This window comes from Hesperophylax consimilis, chromosome 2 (assembly GCF_061612785.1).
Source record: "Hesperophylax consimilis isolate HC1 chromosome 2, BYU_Hcon_1.0, whole genome shotgun sequence".
NCBI lineage: Eukaryota > Metazoa > Arthropoda > Insecta > Trichoptera > Limnephilidae > Hesperophylax > Hesperophylax consimilis.
This window is the reverse complement of record NC_142837.1, coordinates 44,894,522-44,917,443: the sequence shown is the minus strand read 5'-3', so window position 1 is coordinate 44,917,443 and position 22,922 is coordinate 44,894,522. Positions and strand designations below refer to the sequence as shown.

Genomic DNA, 22,922 nt, shown 5'->3' with positions numbered 1-22,922 from the left:
AATATTTTTAACAATCTATTATATACTAGCAGTACTCCACCACACAATGGCTCAGTCTCTCTGTGCAGATAAAGAAACAATAGTGCGTGTTGCTTTTACGTCCAACAGATGGTGCTGTTTTTTTTTAAAAAGGATGTTTTTACCCGTCACAGATGACATCTATATAATATAGGTATATAAAAACATACGCGAATTCGAATTTACATTTTATAGATAGATAAGTTTAGTAATATGATCAGTGCCATATGTGCACGAGAATAAGTTCATCTGACAGAAGAATAAAACCAAAACAAGCAACAACAGACTATATGATTTTTTCAGAATAATAAGCCGAAACAAAGGACCGTTCCCACGACTCCCATTGTCCGTCCCGAGACCAAATACAACTTTCTAACTTGCACTAATTTATTAAAAGGGGAAGTGGAATTTGCTTCTCACGGCATACTTTACTAGCAATAGTTGACGCTTGTGCTCAGAATGGACCTTTTCTTGAAATAGCTTTATGATTACGCATAAAAATTGCATAATCACAGCTGCAATAATCTACTGCCTCTGGAAATCTTGTGTGGTGGTTCTCAACATTTGTTTCTTCCAATTTATTAACCTCTCAGAGTTTTGTAATAAAATCAAAAAATATATATATTTTCAAATTGTATTATTAGATACTAGCTGTACCCCGCTACGCATTGCTGTGGCTCAGTCCGTCTATGCAGATAGAGAAACAATAGCGCGTTTTGCTTTTATCTCCAACAGATAATAATAATAAAAATGTTTATTTGACAATAATTTTTACATGTTTGCATATAGTTAGTATACATACATTTAGATGATTATATTGCCAAAAGGGCAACTGCTCAGCTGTACATTTTGGATTTCTCCGGGAATGTAGCTGGTTTTCAGCAGTGCCTTTAATATAATGTGTTATAAATCGTTTAATTTAAATAAGACATTTTAATTAATAATAATAATAATTCAATTTTTCAATTAATAATAAATTTAATTTAATTTTAAATTAATAGTTTAAATAAAACATCAAAATTCAAACTAATTCAATAAATCAAATATAAAAAAATACAAATTTCTTTAAAATAAAATAAAATATAAATTCAGGATTAAATTTACATAAAATACACAGATAAAATAAAATAAAAAATAATCACAATTAGGTGTCCCTTTCATTTTAAATTCGATCAATTATGATGTTGTGCGGTTGACTGTGCTGTCAGCAACCATTCGCTGCAGAGCTTCTTAAAGCACTGCAACGATGTTGTTGTTCGAATAGGCAGTGGTATTTTATTCCAAAGTTTTGACGATGAGTAGCTAAACAGTTTTATGTTTGGGGAGAACAAGTAAATGGTCTCTTTGGCGTGTACTATGTGCATGTGAGTCACGGAACCACTGCAGTCCAATAGATAGGAAGGAACCTTTGAATTCATCAAGTTGAACAGTTGACACATTTGATGTAACTTCCTTCTGTTCCACATATTCAGTATTCGATGCCGATAGAGGTAAGGCGAGATATGCTCGCGTCTCGGGACATTATAGCAATATCGGACACATGCATTTTGGACTCGTTGTACTTGTTTTTGGGTTTTTTTCAATAAAGATGGACCGTAAACTGAGTCTCCATAGTCCAATATTGAGAGAACAAGACTATCAGTAATAATCTTGCGTAGTTTCACTGATATGTTATCTCTTATATTGTACAATAGACGAAGCCTCGAGTAGCACCACTGTGACCTGTTTTTAACATGTTCCTCATACCTCAATCTATCGTCCACCATTATTCCAAGGTTGCGCGCGGCATCAACAAAGGGAACGAAGATGGCGATGTTTAAAAAAAAAAAGCATGTTTTTACCTGTCACAGATGACAACTATATAATATAGATATACATATATAAACATAAGCGCATTCGAATGCAACTTTGTGTCAAAATTTCAAAGCAATCGGCGAAGAACTTGAGATTTAAGATTTTGAACAAACGAACTACATAATTTATTTGTAAAAATAATTAATAAAACAATTCTTAAAGTTTCATAATATTTTTCAAAATGCGGTCGTAATTTTTGGTTTTATAGAGGTGTACATTTATTTTTCTGTGGTTATATTTTAGATTTGAATATAAAGATTTATACAGTATAGATCATATTTCTCAGTAAAGTAGACACAACGATTTCTATGAACTGTTCCCAAAAACGAACAAATTAGCCCGAGAGGTTTATTTAACATTTAGGTCGGATTGTTCCAAAATCTTATCTTAGCTTAGCTTTGAAGCATGTTATGAAGTACAATCACCCTATTTATATTAAAGTACAATCACCCAATTTATATTAAAAAGTACGGTCACCTTATTACTATGGTCACCCTATTCCCCCACGACGTCACGCATGCCAGATGGTCAACCGCCCGGTCGCTTCCGGGCCAACGCTTGCACGTGCAGCCGGCAGTCAGAACCCAACCGCAGCCTCGAACACAGCGTACCGCAGCGTCCCGCGCTTGGCATTAACAATGCTCTCGAGCATGACGCAATATACCCGAATGCCGTGTAGTTCACGCATTTTAAAACGGACTCAATTGTTGTAATTGATATTCTGCAGTACCGTTCTTAACCATGATTCGGATCCATTAATTATATTTGGGCGACCCAAGCACGACATGACGACACACAGTAAGCAAACTCTTCAGAATATTCCCTTTGATTGTGTTCAAAACCATAAATTCACATAGATACCGATTCATCCTGTTGAGGGAGAGAGAGAATTCGTTTATAGTTTGTGTTCTTTAAAGTTAATATGTGTCTCATTGTATCCTACTCATATAAACTTTGTCCCACTTGTATTACGTGTAATAATTGAAGTGACCTTTCCCATATACTGACGGTTGGACGAGGAAGTGAACTTGAGAGTCCCCCACCCTTGATGAATTAGAATCTCACCTGTTCTACCTTGAGCTAGCATATCTTAATCCTTCTTGGTTCAATTCCAAGATGGGACTTATGTCCTTTTATAGCAAGCATTTAAAAATAAATTGGATTAAGATAAAAGTGGTTACTACTATAGTATAGTAAGTCGACGCCCGGAGCGTGTAAGATGATGTCAATCTAGCATTTATTTGCAAGTATACATACACATGTATTATAGAAATCAATAAGTAATACACTACAAAACCCAAGACTCTATAATTAAGGAATGAATATATCTCAGGGCGTGTAAAAGGTTCCATAGAATCGCTTGTAAGTTGTGTCTCATCGCAGAGTATTTATTTCGTTACATGTGACATTATAAAACTAGATGTATAAACATTGATATACATTGTTGGGTGCCATGTAAGTCAAATTTATTTATTTATTTATTTATTTATTATTTTATTTACGCCCTAATGGGCTTTTACATGAAAATATACATTTACATTGATTACAATAATTGAACATAAGAAGATAAATGGAGTTAATTGTAAGAAAGCAACACATATAATAAAATTTTGTGCAAATTAGCAAAACACTAATAAGATGGATTCAATATAAAATATACCCAAGCATGAAATAGTAAGTAAAAGAAAGTTCAACATAAAAAGTAAGTAAGTGGGTGTGTTTAAACCCAGTATTAATTGTGAGTTTAACAAATCGATAAACCAATATAAATTAGAGTGTAACTTACTCGTGAGGTAAAGAACATTATAACAGAGAATTAAAAAAAAAAAAAAAAAAAATAACAAAATAAGAGTTGCACCTGTAAAAAGCAAAAACTAATAGAATTTAGCAATATCGACATGAATAAGAAATAATAAGATCAGAGATGGAACATAGTGTTATGTATAAAAAGTAGTTAGTAGGTATATGCATACAATTATAAGTGTATAGTAGAGCAAATAAAAAACAAACAAATATGGATATAATTTACTTGAAAGGTTTCGAATGGGAGAAGATGTAATAAAATTATTAAAGCTATAAAAGTTAATTATTAGCCGATAGAATCGAAATAAGTTGCCTTTTAAAGCTCACAAAATTGTCAAAACCAAACATATCTATAAGTTCACAGTATTTATTCGCAAGGTTGTGAATTCTAGGAATTGGTGAAAAAATAGAATAATTAGTGTTGAGGTTCTTGTTAAATTTAAAAGTATCTTTACTGCGAGTTTGCCTAGCAGGAACATTAATGCAAATAAGTTCCAACAAATTAGGGCTGTCAATTAAAGATTTAATAATTTTGAATAAAAATAGCAAATCAATTAACACTCTTCTATCAGATAATTTAAGAAGTTTAGTTTCAGCAAGCAAGTTATTGTAATTTATAAATTCGATTGGAATTTTCATTTTAAAATTAATGTACCGAAGGAATTTATTTTGTACCTTTTCTAATGATTGAGAATGGACCTTGTAGTACGGTGACCATACGGTGGAATTGTATTCTAATTTGCTTCGTACTAACGAGCAATACAGATGTTTTAATGTTGACATACTTTTAAAATTTGCTCCCATTCTCAAAATAAAACCTAGTATTCTCATCGCATCGCTTGTTATTTCATCGATGTGTTCGTTAAACTGTAGACTCTCGTGGAATATAACACCAAGATCACGAATCTGTGATACACGAAGAAGATTAGCACCATTCATAAAATAGGAAAAATTAAGTGGATTTTTGCCTTTGTAAAAACTGATAATCTGGCATTTACCTAAATTTAGTTGCAAATCATTGACAGAACACCACGCACATAGTTTATTAAGGTTCAACTGCAAAATTGCGCGATCGTCATCGTCTTTGATTATTCTGTATATCTTCAGATCGTCGGCAAATAACAGGACTTTAACATTAGTAAAAATATTAACAATATCATTGATAAACAAACAAAATAATATTGGGCCCAAGTGAGATCCCTGTGGTACTCCGCTCGAGGCAGCAAATGTATAAGAAGTAAACGAATCTATCTTGACTGCTAAGTACCTTCCTAATAGATAACTCTTAAACCATTCCAACATGCTCCCTCTTATTCCCAACAATTTTAGTTTACGTAATAATATTTTGTGGTTTACTTTATCAAATGCCTTACTGAAGTCAGTATATATGGAATCAGTTTGATGTGATGCATTAAGGGCATTAACAATATCATTCGTGTACAATATCAAATTGGTAAGAGTAGATCTACCTTTAATGAATCCATGTTGAAGGGGAGAGATGGTTCGATTGATTCGGGATATCAACTTATCTAGTACTAGGCTTTCAAAAAGTTTGGGTAAAGTAGACATTATACATATTGGCCTATAATTTGTTACTTCGCTCTTATTACCTTTTTTGAAAATGGGCGTTAAAAGACTAAACTTCCAAAGGTCCGGGAATACACCTGATGAGAGTGACTTTGTAAATAACTTATGAATAGGATATGACAATGTATGCATACAATTTACTAAAAACCTGGGCGGAACATTATCAGGTCCTGCGGATTTTCGGGAATCAAGACTCTTCAGCTTAGATATAATATCGTCTATGGTTACATTACAGTCAGATATATCAAGAGTTTCAACCAAATCAAAGCACGAAATATTGCTGTCTTCACTTGCATTAATGTAAACGCCGCTAAAAAAATCAGCAAAAAGATTAACAGTTTCCTGAAGATTTTGGGATAATTTAGAATCGAATGACACACTACTAGGTATGTAAGTACCATTTTCTTTTTGGGATTTAACATATTTCCAAAAGAAATTTGAGTCGTCCATGATAGAGCCTTCGACATCACTAATGTAATTTTTGTAACATTTTGCGGAGAGCTTATTGCACTCTGCCCTCAATTTTTGAAACGCAGTATAATCGATGGCCAGGCGACTTTGTTTGAATCTCTTATGAGATAATTTTTTGAGGTAAATTAAGTCTATCAGGTCTTTTGAGAACCATTTTGGGTATAGAGTTTCTCTGTAAGTCGTTAAAGGAACAAATTGTTCAATTGCAGAATTAACGATGAAGTAAAATTTTTTAAGGTGTACATTAATATCATCGTCGCTATCAAAGAATGACCAGTCAGTCTGTTTAAGGAAATTTGAAATTTTAACATGTCAGCTTTTTTGAAATTTCGAGTTTCTACTACCTTTTTTACGATAGGAATTGGTTTAAGATTGGACATGCATATTTCTAGTGGTGGATGGTAAACATCGACAGGTAATAGAATTTCGGTACTTCTCACAACACAGATGTCAGACACATTTGACAGTGCCAAATCCAACGTACGACCTCCTATATTAAGAACATTATTACACTGTGTTAGACCTAAGAACAGTGCCATATCTCTAATAACACGAATATTAACATTAGAACAAGAATTGACAGAATTCATATTACACCAATCATAATGTGGCAGATTGTAATCACCAACTAGAAGTAGTTTAGTATTAGGATATTTAGCACAAATTGATTCAACCTCGTCGCAGTGATTGCTGTAGCTTTGGACATCAGAATTCGGAGGTAAGTATGCACATCCCACTATTATTTTACCTCTAGAAGTGTTCACATTGACAAATAGTTGCTCGATGGATGTGTTTTTTGTGGATATTTTTGAAGAACTGAGATTTTTTGAGATAGCAATGGCTACACCACCTCCTCTCGTTTTGGCACTTGTTTTAGAATTCCTATCCATACGGTAGATGTTGAAATTAGGGAAGCCTAATTCGGCGGAATTGATTCCTGAGTCGAGCCATGTTTCGGTTAAAATGAAGATATCACTGCTGATAGTTGCCGCCGAAGTCAGCAACATGGGAAGTTTAGTGCGGATCCCTCTCACATTTTGGTAGTAGCATTTTATTTTTTGTTGTTTCAGTTTTTTGGCGCACATTCAATAATTTTAGGTACAGAGTTCACATATTTGATAGTTATATTGGTTTCACCGTTGTTCTTCCTCGTCTCGAGTTGTTGGCGTAAATCTAGAAGTTGAGTCCTCTGCAATGGTGTTTGGTCGTTACTGGCCTTTATACCGTTTTTCAGTTTTGCGTTCCTGGTCAAAACCTCACGAGCCGAGACAGAGTCATTGAATTCGACCTTAATCGGTCTAATTTTGTTGGACTTTTTTACACCAAGTCTGTACGACTTAACCACACTCGGTATTAATTCATTATTTATATCACTAATCGCTGAAACTACTTTATCGCTGTCCATTTTAATAATTGTTGTTGTTGATTCTGAAATACTTTCGGGAACATTAAATAAAATAATGTTCTTAGACCGGGTTTTTCTTTCCTCGGCCTCTGCGAGCAAATCATTTATTGAAGATGAAGTATTTGTCGGGTTAGTAACAATAGACTGAGTATCCGTTACACTTTTTAATGTTGACAATTCTCCTTCCAACATTCCCATACGAACAGCCATCAATCCTGTGGTTCCTAACAGATCCGTTGTTATCGGGGTAATTTTACCCATTTGCTCCTTCGTAAATTTGTTGCCGGGGTCATTAATAATTTTTATCAGCGAACAGAGTAGATCCTTGGCCTTGGTCATATAGTTAAGAGAGTTCTCGTTTAAATCCATATTAAAATTTATTTAAAAAGAGTTAAAAATATGTTAACTTTATTCGTAATTAGTTTATACACAAACGCCTGTTTCCCGCAAACTGTTTAGCACTATTCAAAAGTGACGACACTTTCGACCAATGGCGATAGTAATGACGGACTGATAATGCGCCTGCGCATTGATTGAATGATTCACATCACAAATTATAATAAAACTAGAATTACAATAACCAGTAAATAAACTAGATGACTCCTTTCCATGTCGTCTGGAGATTCACCCATCAGTCGTTTCCAGGATAACCGACTCCGTGGCCTCTCCGCTGAGCACTGATCTCTCTAGCTGCCGGCCGATGACGCTGTTCCGTTATGTTCCAAACGAGTGGCTACATACTCGCCTAAAGCCAGGCGCTCATTCAAGTCAACATCTATTAACCTTTTAACCGCGTTAATTTGCTCCGTTTTATCTATACCCGTACGCAGTACATATTTTCAAATACCTATGCACGCAATTAAATGTCAAATTAAAGCATTCTGGCATGATTTATTGGACTATATAGACAGAACAGATTATTCTCCACAGTATGAAAACAAATCCTCGTGTGTCAACACTCTTAGATGTTTATAAAAACAAAAACATAAAATTTCATACAAAGACGTACTGTATCATTTGAATGTGGTCCTGCCATTCACTCGGCGTGTGTGTACTTGGATGATAGACACAAGTGGGACACCATGAGCACTTATCATTTTTAGTTATGAAAACTTTTTCTCAAACTGAACACTTAAATTTTATGTCACATAATATAATAACAAAATTGGATTAACGCCATCCGTTGACAAAATTGTAAACTATAGCACTCGAAGGCGCAAAGAGGCTCACTTGATTATCGATGTTTTTTAATGAAATACAATTTTATTTTCGAGAAATTCTTTTAGATGTCAGCATCGTGATAGTTCTACGAATGTTCAAGCGAGCGGGAAATAAATTTATGTCGAATGACCGCTGGAATATTGGCATTCAAAGTATCTTACTTATCCCTTTGGTTTTGAAAAAATATTATTTACTTACTTACATGATTTGGTTTTGAAAAAATATTATTTACTTACTTACATGATTCCATATAATTGAGCTAGGATTCACTCACCAAACACAAGAGCCTCGTCTCTTTATGGTGAGGAAAAGCTATTATTATTCACCTTTATAACACTGTATAATATGTATAAATTGTATATTTATTGTAAAACATACAAATATTAAATAAATAAATAAAAAAAATAAATAAAGTTTCCGTATCAACTGTTGATACAGCCGCGTATGAGTATGGACTTTTTGCCGTAACAACAGTTGATACGGCCGCGTGCAAAGAGTTAACAGTTACTAATCGAGTCAACATTTGATTCTTGGGGTCGCAAGTATAACTGTTACAAGCGGACATAACAAACTGCGCCTGCACAGGGTCGAATCTGGTGGAACAAGCCAATTCAATATGAAAACTTTGATGGCCACCAAATCAACATTTAAACGCTCCCCGTAAATGCCGATTCACGGTCCAACTTCATAGTGTATTATGTATCTAAAACTATTGAAGATAGAGATGGTACGAACCCAGGTAGTTGCCCATCTTGTCGGCTCCCCACAAGCGGTCCTCGGCAGTATAACGATCCAGTCTTCCGTGGTACCACTCCGACTCTGGTGGAGCCAGCACTGCCTGGCGTTCTCCTGAACAATATAATTAAACATCAGTCATTACAAGCATTAATTACTCGCCTGAAATATCAATACAAATTGAAAATATCTCCCGAGTAAAAATAAATGTCGCCAACGGGAATTGAACCCACACCTTCTGATGTCCGGTCAGGTGCTTTGGACCACTGAGCTACGTCGGCTTATTCCCAACCCGCCAAATAATTCAATATGTACAAGTATTTCAACCGACAATTACTGCTTATTATATTTTTTTCACCTGTAAACAACCAAATTTATTTTTTGTAGGAAAGGCTTTGTTAGTGCTGAATTTCCCACTAGATGGTGTCGATATATATTATATCTACATTTTTTGAGGAATATTTTCACTTGTCAAATAATAATATTTGGCTAATTTATATAGCGCCGTTTTCGTGAGAAATCACCTCAAGGGCGCTGTACAAATTTATTTCTTAAATAGTTAATACTAGAACTACTGACTTATCTCTAAGACTTATATCTAGTGACTTACGACTAAGGCCTATAACTACTATCTTAACGTCATATATACGAGTATTTACATATTTAGCAACTTACAACTAAAATTAATATTAACAATCTAATCTTACTAACGCCAGAAGAAGAAGGAAGTTCTATTATATTAGGGTGTTTTTATTGTTAGCTGGATATATATCGTCGCATTAATTCGTAGAATGCGTAACTCCCAAATGTAAAATTTTACAGGAGGCACAAAAAACCTCGTAGTGAAAAAAAATGAAAGACGGCTTATTCTTTTTATTTATGTTTCGAACATATAATATATTTGGAAATTTATTTTCAATCATTAAACTTTTGTAAGTTAAGGCTTTCTATTTCAAATCGGAGTTACGAAGTTTACGTAAAAACCGAGAATGGAGATACGCATTTTACAAAAGATACATACTTTTCTGCGAACAGTTTTATGAACAACCTAGCAGAAAATTTCGGAGATAGGAATTTTACATTTACAAAATAAAACACAACAATGTATGTGTATGTTGAGGCAGTCTATTTAGATGCATTTTAATGATTTTAATGATGCGGAAGGTTATCGTTAAAGGAGTGGTAATCCTTTTCTAATGTCTGTTTTAAGTCTTGTAAATGCTGGTACTTTTCCTTCCTTAAGGGATTAAATCTGACTCTCAAGTGAAATCTTCAAACTCTGGAGATCATTACAGATTCGGCGACGGTTTTGCGCTGGGTGAGATCTACACTGACCGGGAGTAGTCGTGTCAGAGATGATCGTTAAGTGACGCTTGGAGTTGATGAAGGAGATTGTAGAAGAATTTGATCTGACATTGTCGATCACCCTTGTTGTCCTGTAGAAATAAAACTGATGTACTTACTAGGGTTTGCAAGACCCGGGCAAAGAGTAGCCATGACAGGAAACGTTGTGAAAGAGACTCCTCAGAGTGTGAAGATAGGTGGGAGAGACTTGAAAGTGGAACTGGTGAGCAAACATGTGCTTTAAGCGTAGAAACTCTTCATGCTCAGCATCACTTTGGAGTAAAGTGAACGCTTCATCTTGCCCGGCTGGTCGATCCCGAGGCGAGAAGAAAGGACGTCGATAGATGCGTGCGTTCCTGCGTACAATGCAGGACAATTGACCCTCCACCATCATCCCATGAAGCGGGTAATCGTAATGTTGTGACAACCTGGAGTCGCTTGGCAGTTGATGTTACTCATTTCGGTAGGAAATGTTTACTCACATTTATCGATTGCGGTCCAAGTAGATTTGCCGTGTGGCGGGAAATCGAGTCAGATAATGCAGCTTCGATTATCAGACATTTGGAAGAAGTGTTTCGGGAAAGAGGCCCGCCCAAAGTAGTTCTCATGGACAATGGTACTGCATTTTGTTCCTACAGTGTTACAGATAAGTGTAAGAGATGGAATGTTCGTCAAAGATTTTGCGCGGCATACCGACCAGCTGGAAACGGTATAGTTGAACGACATCATCAAACAATAAAGAGAACTGCAGCCAGAAGTGGAAGCGATCCCCTGCAGGCAGTGTTTCGGTACAATCTTTGGCTGCAAAAAGTCAGGATGATCGAGGTATTGCGCTGTCTAGTATAGTTCACACTTCACACTCGTGGAGCCACCCTTCTGCGCAAGTGAATATAGAAGAGGAAGTATTGACTGAGCTCTAAGTGGGCGATCTTCTTGCGGTTAAACCAGTAGATGGGAGATGCACATCGTGCATGGAAGGGTGACAGGACTTACTTCAGTCAACAACATCGAAGTAGATGGCATACCAAGACATGTGCTTGACCCGCGGAAGATGCCTGACAGAGAACGGACTGTGTCTGAGGAGAGACGAGATGGAATTGCCGCACGTTCCACCGTAAATATTTTGGGTTTGTTTGAAGAGGACAGTGAAGAACCGGATCCGGATATGCATCAGGAGGAGATCCACTTGCAAAGAGATGACCTTGAAGAAGAGATAATCACAGAACAAGGACCTATTAGGTATTTACGAAACCGCAGAGGCACATAAAACAAGAGAGCTACGGCAGAGCGTCACACGGTGCAGAAGACGTCAGTTTAGACTACAGATACAAAACACTATTCGTGACTTCACAATTAAAATTAAGGTTATAAAATGTTCAAAATTGATTAATCAAATTATCTCAGTTAATTTCACGGTAAAACTATTACACCGTAAATACATTTCCTCAGTCAAAAACACAAGCGTGCACGGCTCACCGGCCAATACTGAATTAAGGAGTTACGAAGTATTCGCGAGTAAAAATGGCACCAAAATTTTACGCAGTTTTCTAATTTGTGTTTATCTAAAAGGTTAATTTTTTTTTAAATTTTCGAGTTTTACTAGTCGATGCGGGTCTAATTTTAACACCAGATGACATTAAAAACGTATTTTCGAAAAATTTGGAGTTACGCAGTCTACGAATTAATGCGACGATATGTTAAATTAATGAAATTAATGAATATCGTCAATCAATCGTCAATCTTAAAAGCATTTAGATGATTCATCTGCCAACAATTAAACCGATTGACTTGTTATGTTCCCGCTGATATTGTCCATTGTCCTTTGGTAGGCAAGTCAATAGCAACATTGAATGAACGGAATCGCTAGATAATGTAACAATTACGGTATAAAAAAAAATAAAAAAATTAATATTTGGATAGAATGACGGATTTATGGAAATGAGTGTCTGAAAACGTGAGTTTTTAGTTTGGATCTAAATTCTGTTGGGCTGGTTATACATCTCAATTCCATAAGAAGTTTATTCCAAGCCTTAGGGCCGGATACTCCGAATGCACGATCACCAAACTTAGTGTTCGGATTTCGTTTAGATATTATTATTTTATTAATGATAAACTAAGTTTTAAACTAATGTTTCTGAGACAAGGTTTTTATGCATATCACAAAGGATGACAAATTATTATAAGCATTAATAATACATTCAATTACCGTCGGCAGGAATACAATATTATACCATAACTCGATATCCCCCTCTGACCCCCCCCCCATACGAAAGAAGAAAGAAGAGCACCCAGATTTTTACTCTGGAGATATTTTCAATTTTTATGGATATTTCAGGCGAGTAATTAATGTTCATAATAATTTGTTATCCTTTGTGCTATGCATAAAAACCTTGTCTCAGAAACATTAGTTTATCATTAATAAAATAATAAACATCAGTCAATTGGGATGGAAATATGTTCTGTAAGTTTATCGCGCTCCTGAGGTGATATCTCACAAAAAGGCGCTATACAAACTGTCCAATATTATTATTATTATAATGTGTAGGATGGGTAAACGAATAAGAAAAATATTAAAATAAATTTATATTGAATACAGGAATTCTTCGTTGTATTCAATAAGGTGATTTTCCTATGAAAATGAGACCATAGAAATAATCCTTAATGATTTTGGGCGAAGGAGGGCAGTCAGTCTGATTGACGATTTATTAACCTTTAAGAGAGTAAGATTTTGAGAGCAGAATTAAATAAGTGAGTTTTTTTCACAACCAAAATTTCAATTTTTAAAATTGTATTCATAGTATGTGATTCAAAAATCAAGCTTTGTTAAAAAAATACATACATAATATCATAATAACTGAATTAATAGTAAAAAGAATTTGACATTATTATTAATGGTTAATTTAATTAATAGGGGATTTCTACAAATACTGCCGTGCAGTGTATTCGCACATATTCTTTTACGAAAGTAAACGGTACGGTCATACTCTCCTAGAGGTAATCAGACCGATGCAATGACACATGCCGAGTCTGTTAAGCAGGCATTTCAATGGAGCCTGCTTGAGGGAGCTAGCAGCATTAATCCCCCATGCACCGGCATACGAGCATGCAAAACTCAACGGACACGAGAAGGCCCTGAGGAAAATAATTTCCCCCGGGGCTTATGTCATCGCTGGGGATGCTGTGTGGAGGGTTTTTTAAGGAAAAGAAGGAGAGGAAGTTTTGGGAATGAAAAAGGTATGAGTGGGGATGACGTATGAATCCATCCATTGGTTATCTAATGAGTGGTTACCGAGGCGGCGGTACCTGTAGCCGCTAACCAAATTGAATGAGACCCTAGACCGGCACGCAGAACTAAATATCCCCCTCTGACCCCCCACCATACGAAAGAAGAACACCCGGATCTAAAAGAGACTTGAGAGATTGCTCACCATTAGTGCTAGGCCCGTCCACGTCGTCCAGCTCCAGCTCCTGGGCCATGTCGGGCAGCAGGTCGCCCCCCGGGCCCCCGTCCTCCGAGCCCGTGGAGGGGGAGCCCAGCTTGTCCTTGCTGAACACCCCGGGCAGCCCCGGCCCCCGGATCATGTCGGCCATCATAACACAACACTGCCAGTCTGCAACACATATTGATATTACACAGAGTTACATAGACAACCAAATTTTTAGAAATAAATGACCTGGTGGACTATCACCCAAAATTCCAGCTGGCTGGAACAATTAACAAGAAAAAGCAAATAAAACAAGACAGAAAAAAAAAATTACAGATTTCGTGATTACCATTTGCCTCTCCATGGAATACAATTCTATTATTGAATTGCACAGCTGAACGCTTACTTTTTTGTAACAGGAAATTTTACAAAAATAGCGCCACAAAAAGTATCCAAGTATTAATCGTTATTACATATCCAGAGATGTGTGAACGGCGTCCGAAGGCCGACATCTGGACTTACGTACCTAAACCTACTAAGTACCTAGCATCTTATTTTTCACGTGGCACGAGGCGGCGTACCAGTACCAGGATCATTTATACACCTACCCTTGAGATGATTTTCTCACGAAAACGGCGCTATGCAAATAATCCAATCATTATTATTATTATTACGCTGCGAGCATATCGGGGGAGCCGTATCGGGGGAGCTGTAGAGGGGGAGGGTACCGGATGAGTCGCACGGGGGGAGCACAGTATCCTCATTACTCATATTTAAAAAATAAATAATAAATTGGAGTAAGCCTCACTAGGTGCTTTACCCAAGCTGAGACCCCCATTTTACAATTTTTTGTGACACATTTTGTATGTAAATAAAAATGTACTGTATTGAAATTATGTTAATTAACTCTTTGCACGCGGCCGTATCAACTGTTGTTACGGCAAAAAGTCTATACTCACACGCGGCTGTATCAACAGTTGATACGGCAACTTTGACGGCCGATATTCCCGCTCTCTTTCGTCATAAATGTATTTCTTGCTCACTTGGACATTTGTAGAACTATCACGATGCTGACATCTACAAGAATTTCTCAAAAATAAAATTGTATTTCATAAAAAAAGATCGATAACCAAGTGCGCCTCTTCGCGCCTTTTAGTCCTTTAGTTTACATTTTTGTCAACGGATGGCGTTAGTACTAGTTTGTCATTCACAACTTTTCATAACTAAGAATGATAAGTGATCATGGTGTCCCACTTGTGTCTATAAACACAGTGGCCTAAGTACACACACACCGAGAGTGGTTTATTTATGACGCCGAGTGAATGGCGGGACCACATTCAAAAGATACGGTACGTCTTTGTATGAAATTTTATGTTTTTGTTTTTATAAACATCTAAGAGTGTTGACACACGAGGATTTGTTTTCATATTTTCCAATAAATCATGCCAGAATGCTATAATTTGACATTTAATTGCATGCATAGGTATTTGAAAATATGTACCGCGTACGGGTATAGATAAAACGGAGCAAATTAACGCGTTCAAAAGGTTAAAGGAATTTAAATGAAATATTAAGAAATAAAATAAAGTAATAAAAATTAAATAATGAGGCAATATTGTATATAATAATAATTGTTGGTCGGGTTGTGTATAATACGTGTAGGTATATTTTTAATTCTTTTAAGAATTTTTTTTTTTTGTAATAACTTATCCTTTTTGTTCTTTAATAATAATAATATTTGGATGATTTATATAGCGCCAATTTAGTGCAAAATCACCTCAAGGGCGCTGTACAAATATATAATAAATTTGTTCAATGATCTACGTTATTACTAACTAGGTAACTTAAGATTAACACTTATTTAACATTAACTAATTGTTTATTAGCGAAATTTAGATACAGGATTTAGGACATAATTGGAAAATTGGATATAACTGGACTTTCTCGCAATAATGGTATATTTAATTAAAGGGTATGACAGCTTAAAAAGGTAAGTTTTTAGTTTAGACCTGAATTCTGAGGACTTGTTATGGATCTAAGTTCCGGAGGGAGTTTATTCCAAGCCTTCGGCCCAGATGCTCCGAAAGCGCGATCACCAAACTTAGTATTTGGCTTGCGCTTAGGTTCCATCAGTCTGCCTACAGCTGATGATGTTGCTGATCTATGAGTTGACTGCCTCAGACCAGTGTTTTCCGGGACACTTTAATCTATATCTTAATTCTGTTTATGAAATGTTTTTTGTTTCCCTAATTTTTGGTGGGTGTACAATTATTGAATGCTTTTGTTGCCTGGTGTTTGTGGTGTCTTTGTCCAAAGCTTGTGTTTATCGACGGAGCTTTTATGTTTTGTATGTACGCTCGTCTAACTATTCTATATATAAGAGTTTTTATGTATATTTGCCATATGTCTAGTGCGTCAGTCATTCTACGTTTTATAAGAATTATCTTTATGATAGTAGTATAATGTGTAATTTTCATATGACCGATAGCCAAGTTTGATGCTCTTAATAAAATGAGTCATAGCCCGTCACTGATATACGTGCTGCTACTGCTGACTGCACATACAGGACTTTCACAATGGCAACGCTTGTGCAATTCAAGTACAAGGAAGATTGTCTGAGCAATTTTTTTTTTTTTTTTTAAATTAAACCCAAAACGGGAGGCCCTGAGTAAAATAATTTCCCTCAGGGACTATGTCATCTTTGGGGATACTGCGTGGAGGGTCTTTTTAAGGAGAGGAAGTTCTGGGAAGGAAAAAGATATGAGGGGTGGGTAGGAATCTAGGGATCAGTGTTTAGTACATAAAAATGTTCTTGGTCGTTTGTTCAAAATCTTAAATCTCCAAAACTTCTTCACCGATTGCTTTTGAAATTTTGACACAATGTAGCATATATAGATATCAACATGTTTTTTTTTTAAACAGCGCCATCTGTTGGATGTAAAAGCAATACGTTATATTGTTTCTCTATCTACACAAACATACTGAGCCACAGCAATGTGTGGCGGGGTACAGCTAGTACTACAATAATTGTATTCCGGGGAGAGGTAAATGGTAATCACAGAATCTGTAATTAGTTTTACGTCTTGTTTTTATTTACCGTTTCATATTAATTGTATCAGCCAGCTGGAATTTTGTCTAATTACCCGCCAGTTTATTTACTCCCTTTATATAATGTACACTAAAAGATTTTAGTGTATTATTTATTTTTTTATTTTATTTTATATTATAGAAATAAACAGTACATGATTTACAAAGATGAAACAATATACAAGAATAAGATACTTCTTGTTGGGTACCTATGATATGTTTCCTTGTATGTACATTATACAGAGTAATTTGTGTGTTGAATTACGTTTGTAGTTATTTGATAAGTCTTTATTAAGGACGGGTTGTTTCGGAGAATTTTAACAATTCTTCAAATTTAAAAGTTCTGTGAAAGATTTTTTCAAGTTCTATTATTATTTCAGTTTCAAGCAACTAAACTATAATGCAATAAAAACAGAACTTGAAAGGGACTTTCACAGAACCCGAAAATGAATGTTGAAATTTGATGAATTGTTCCAATTCTCCGAAACAACTCGTCCTAAGTATTATAACAAATTATTATGCCTGAAATACTGACACAAAATGAAAATATCTCCCGAGTAAAAATAAATGCCGCCGACGGGAATTGAACCCGCAGAAATAGTTTGAGTATTGTTTACACATCGCCTTTAAAGCATAATTTTCTTTTTGTATGTAAATACTTCTCCCATAAACACGAGCTACTGTACCTCATAACCTCACCTTATGGAGTAGTAGAATATGTAGTTATGATTTGAAATGGTATATTATTTTGTAATAAATATATTTCACAACATTTCCCATGTCATTGTCTTTTGTATGACACAATCGAAGTTCACGCTGATTAATAGGCACTGTGAGACTTTTAGCACAATCTAGGTGCGCCGTATATATTATACCGGTGTTCTGAGAAGAAGAGGGTTTATCAGTAATTTACAATTATTAAATTCGATTGAAAGTGTAAGATAATATTATTGAACACAATCTATTTTTTTTTTTAAATAACATTTACATTTTTTTTAATTTATGGAGTATTTACAACTCCTTAGGTCATTCGTACACGGAGATGCTTACAAGTGTCCCAAGTTTCGTGCGCGTACCAACCAAATGTAATACATATTATGTGCTTTGCTCTGCTCCCGAAATTAACTGTTAATATCTTATTACAGTGAACAAATGTACAGTACTTGTGTCAAAGCTGATAGGAATTATTATTTATAATTGAACAGTGTTTGTTTCCCGCTGGTGAATAGTTAAACAAACTTACAAAATATTACAAGTAAACCAAGTGTCAGTCAAAAAAGGGACAAGAGGCAGTGTTCAACCTTACAAGCAAAAAATAATTTTATTTTACAAGCAATAATTATTAGCCTGAAACACTCATCCACATTGAAAAATCTCCTGATAAAAGATACATGACGCCAACGGGACTTGAACCCGTGTCCTTTCGATTTCCGGTCGACGGCTCTGACCACTGAGCTATGGCGGCTTATCTCTTATCCGCGAAATAATTCAATATATACTAGTGTTTAATTCAACAATTACTGCTTGTTACATTTTTTCACCTGAAACAATATATGCCCGAGGAAGACATGGCACGATCAAGTGAATCAGATACTTGAGTCCTGCCATGTCAAGAGTCAGAATAATAATAGAAGAGTATGTATGGGACGATGTAGGAATGTGAATGAGGCAAGGAGTGTGTGCCAAGACCGAGTTGTTTGGCGGTCCGTCCTCTCTGCCTACTAACTCTAACCCTGGTTACTTAGTTAGTTATTTAGTAAACGATGTTACGCATCCATTACGGGTTTCACATCATTTGTACGCTACTAACAGTGCTGGTAGCACGCTACGCAAGTTTCATTTGGATCTACTACTCGTTTGATAGAAATGACGTCCGAACATGATTTGAATGTTAAATTTGTTCTGGAGGTGGAAAAATATCCATGTTTACATAGCTATAATTTACCGGCATACATTAGAAAGGATTTAGCGGAGAAGGCGGGATTGAGGTTGGAAAGAAAAGTCAATTAGACATCATTCTCATGTAGTTTCTTAGCGGCGGCGAATGCCCTGCAATTAACGTTTATTTCTTTGTATGGGTGAACCCAAAATCATTTTTCAGATCATTTTCATGCTTATAAATATAAAGAAGAACAATATTATAGTCTTCGTCGCTAGTCACTAGACATCGTATTTATTCCACAGCAGAACATTTAAGTTTAATTCAGGTAGCCCTGTGTATGTAAACTAACTTTAAAGAGTAGCATATCGGTAAGCTATTTGTGGTTGCATCACAGACACATAGCTTGAAAGCATTTCTGTGTACAAAGGGCTTTACAATCAGATAATATTGTGTGCAAGAGTTTCATATTCATCTATAGGGTTAATGAATTGCAATCTTTTTAAATATTGAAGACAATATTAGTGATTTCTAAACGAAAATCTGAAACAGAAAAATCAGAAAAGGAAACGGTCACATCTGGGACTCGAACCCAGGACCCTTGTTTTCCGGGACAGTGCTCTACCAACTGACCTAATGGGACCCTATTCCCCTCGGTCACTTTTAACTGTATCATACTTCGAATAAGAACTACTAACATTGTCTTCATTTTTTCACCGCACATTTTTATTGGCAACTATCTTTATATATGATCGCAAGATTTAACCCGAACTAAATGCAATCCAGACAGCGTCTTTTTTAGATAAACCTATCTTATTCAATAAGGGACCCTATTCCCCTCGGTTACTCGGTTACTCGGTTACTCGGTCCCTATTCCGCTCAGTTGGTAGAGCACTGTCCCGGAAAGACAAGGGTCCTGGGTTCGAGTCCCAGATGTGACCGTTTCCTTTTCTGATTTTTCTGTTTCAGATTTTCGTTTAGAAATCACTAATATTGTCTTCAATATTTAAATATAACAATTTGAGGTTTTACTCAATAAAGTTATTCCGAAAAATAAAAATGCAATCTTTTTGTTACCATATCAGAGCCATTGAACCTTAATAGCAAACAAACTGAAGAATTATTTTTAAGACAGTTCATATTATGTTTTCCTGGTTACTTAAATATAAAAAATAAAAACTTAAACAAAGGGTCCCGCGTGAATTTCTTTAATTTGTTTTAAATCGCTATATCTTTGAAAAAAATTTGATAAAAATTTCTATGTAGTATCTCAGAATACCCAAGCTATAAAAAAGTACTAAATGAAAATCGAATATTATTTGAAATGCAACTCAATTAACCTTATAATATGTTTATTACAGTCGGCCTATTGGTATTTGCCCATACCTGCTTTCTTTAAATACGCCCGATATCTCTCGCTCGCTTGCACATAGGAGTTGAGTAGGGTGGAACAGAGATAGATATTCGAATCGGGTTTCACGGTCATAAAAACCCTCATTCCAGGAATTGAATTATTACAACAACAAATAACGTACTATCCTTTTGTTGAAATAATGTAAACGAAAGGCACGAAGATAAATATGAAAAGAAGACTTGCATTTCGATTCGATAATTATGTAAATATAGTTGGGACCTTTACAAAGAGATTGGTATATAATATTCATATTAAAATATTGAATAATTCCGTCTTTTCTGCCATTGAAATGAGGCCAGTGCAAAAGGTAGAACTACTCTTCCCGGCGTTAAGCATCAATCGACCGAATGGGTAGAACTATCTTTTCCGGCCAAAGTATTTTAATAAAACATGGTTTTAGCTTAGTTAGTGAAAGAAACTATTATTTAAGTTGGGGAAGATGGAAAGGCTGACAAGATATTGAAAGAACAGTAAATGCAGGTAAATCCACTGATGGGGGACTGAACGCAGTTGGCGGTAACAAAAAAGAAGCGAAGCTAACAGTCCACAATGAAGTGCTGGTACACATTCTAATGTGTGGCAGTGAGGCATGGAAATAGCGGAGGATGGATGAAAGTAGACTGAATTCTGTAGAAATGAGATCCCTGAGGCGTATATGTGGTAAAACCATGTATGATTGTGTGATAAATATGGAGATCCGCAAAGAGTGCAAGGCTGGTGTAAGACTAATGAGTAAGATTAAGAAAGGGACGCCCAGATGGTTTGGGCTTGTAGAGCGAATGAATGAAGAAAGGAGTGTAAGAAAAATATATGATGCAAATATGAATGGTAGAAGTCAGGGACACCCAAAGAAGACCTGGAATCTTGACTCGAACCATGTCGGGAGTTAGAATAATAGAAGAGTATGTATGATTGTGAATTAGGCAAGGTGTGTTGCCAAGACCGAGTTGTCTGGCGGGCCCTGCGTGAAAACGGTGGGATAGTTAGTTAATTAATATAGACAAACATGCAGAATATAGATTATTAGGTTCTTAGTTTGGGTTGTTTAAATAATTTATGCACATTTGGGTTCAATGACAAATCTGGACAGGGGAGGGTGGAAGATACTCTCAGCATCGCCCAAATGGCTTTGGCCGTGTTTGTGACCAGATATGAATAGCCAGGTACTTCCCCACTTTCCTCTTTCCCATCTCCTTCCAGCCTAGTCCATAAAAACCAAACCTGATGTAACCCATTTTGTTTCATAATAACTTTTCATGACTTTACATAACTTTCATATCACTTTTCAAAAGTATGTTGTTTTGCCACTGTCCTGAGTTGTCAGGTTAACAAAAAAAGTAAGCGGAGTACGGAAACTCTACCATAATATAATTCATTACGGAAAGCATTTCAAGTACCTGTAACATATGTAGTAAAAAGGCAGACGTACTGAAGAATATTTTCTTATTAGGAACCCAAACGGTACCTATTTTGGCAAAGCACACATAATTAAATTTCCTTATATTTATTCATACAACATGCAATAAATATTATTTCCATTTGAATTTAGAATGCTTTCTGATATTTCCTATTCGTAATGAGTTTCATCCAAGTCATATGAGAGAATAATATTATGTTTTAACTTGTCTCAGTAGAATAATAATATTTTTCAAATAAAATAAAATAAACAATTTTTCTAGTTGAAGTTCATAACAAAAAAATCCAATTAGTCATTCATAATGAATATCGATTGCCTCGGCGACTGAGGAATTCGACTTATTTTTTTCATATTCAGGAATGCGGTTATATTATTTCTTTGCATGCCAAAATAGTCCGTAATGAGTGATCAATTTCCAAGAATGAATAAAATTGGGCAATACCTTTTTTTCTACAGCAAACAAAATGTAGTAGCAGGAAAAGACTCTCTCGAAATAGCCACCTAAAATAGATAGCTTCGGAACAAAAAAGAATCTCGCATTGTCCAAGCTAGGATCCCACAGCACGGGAGAGAACACGAAAACAATCAAGTTAATGAAGTTGTTGATAATTTTTTTGGACACTTTAATAGATTGGAATACACTCAGCACATACTCGAACGGTCACCTTACCTTTGAATTCAGAATTAGTTATTTAGTATCGTTGTTTATTTGATCACCGCGAGTCACAAATTTAAAAGCCGACTTCGGAGTTGACAAAGTGAAGTAAATAAAATTTTGCCGAGAGGTGTCATACGAGGGGAGATTATTGACGTTTCGGTGTCTACTGGAACTACTGTCTACCACCACGTCCGATTATTCCCTTGATTTTGAAGTATGGCAATCTTTTTCAAGGTTTGTTCGCACAATAAACTTTATTTTGAATTTTGAGATCGATGAAAATGTATAAATTAGTTTTATTTATTTTAAATTTTACAAAAGGCAATTAAAATAATGACGCTTTTCTCTTTGGGGATAAGCCAATAGCATAGACCATCAAATACTTTTCTTCCTTTAGATCAGAGGTTCCCAATGTGGTCTATATGGACCCCCAGGGGTCTATATCGGCTGGGGGTCCATGTCAGCGAGAAAAAAATTGGGTGTCCACGAGATTCAAATGGGGGTACATACGAGCGAACCTCCATTTACATCAAGTCATCATTATCCAGCAGTTCCGTAAACGACACAATACACCTAACACAAATTACACAGCTTTTGTAATACT

At 35.7% G+C, this 22,922-nt stretch overlaps 1 protein-coding gene across 1 annotated transcript in view; it reads right to left on the bottom strand.

The window, feature by feature from the left end:
- The window catches only part of vap (RAS p21 protein activator vap), a 51,291-nt gene extending 28,829 nt beyond the window's left edge, over positions 1-22,462 (bottom strand). The window contains exons 1-3 of the mRNA XM_089643373.1: positions 22,331-22,462; positions 13,867-14,049; positions 9,095-9,208 (exon numbers count right to left, since the gene is read on the bottom strand). Coding sequence (XP_089499499.1) covers positions 9,095-9,208; positions 13,867-14,032 — 280 coding nt within the window. The 5' untranslated portion in view covers positions 14,033-14,049; positions 22,331-22,462. The remainder of the gene's footprint in view (positions 1-9,094; positions 9,209-13,866; positions 14,050-22,330) is intronic.
- Between the last annotated feature and the right edge of the window lie 460 nt (positions 22,463-22,922).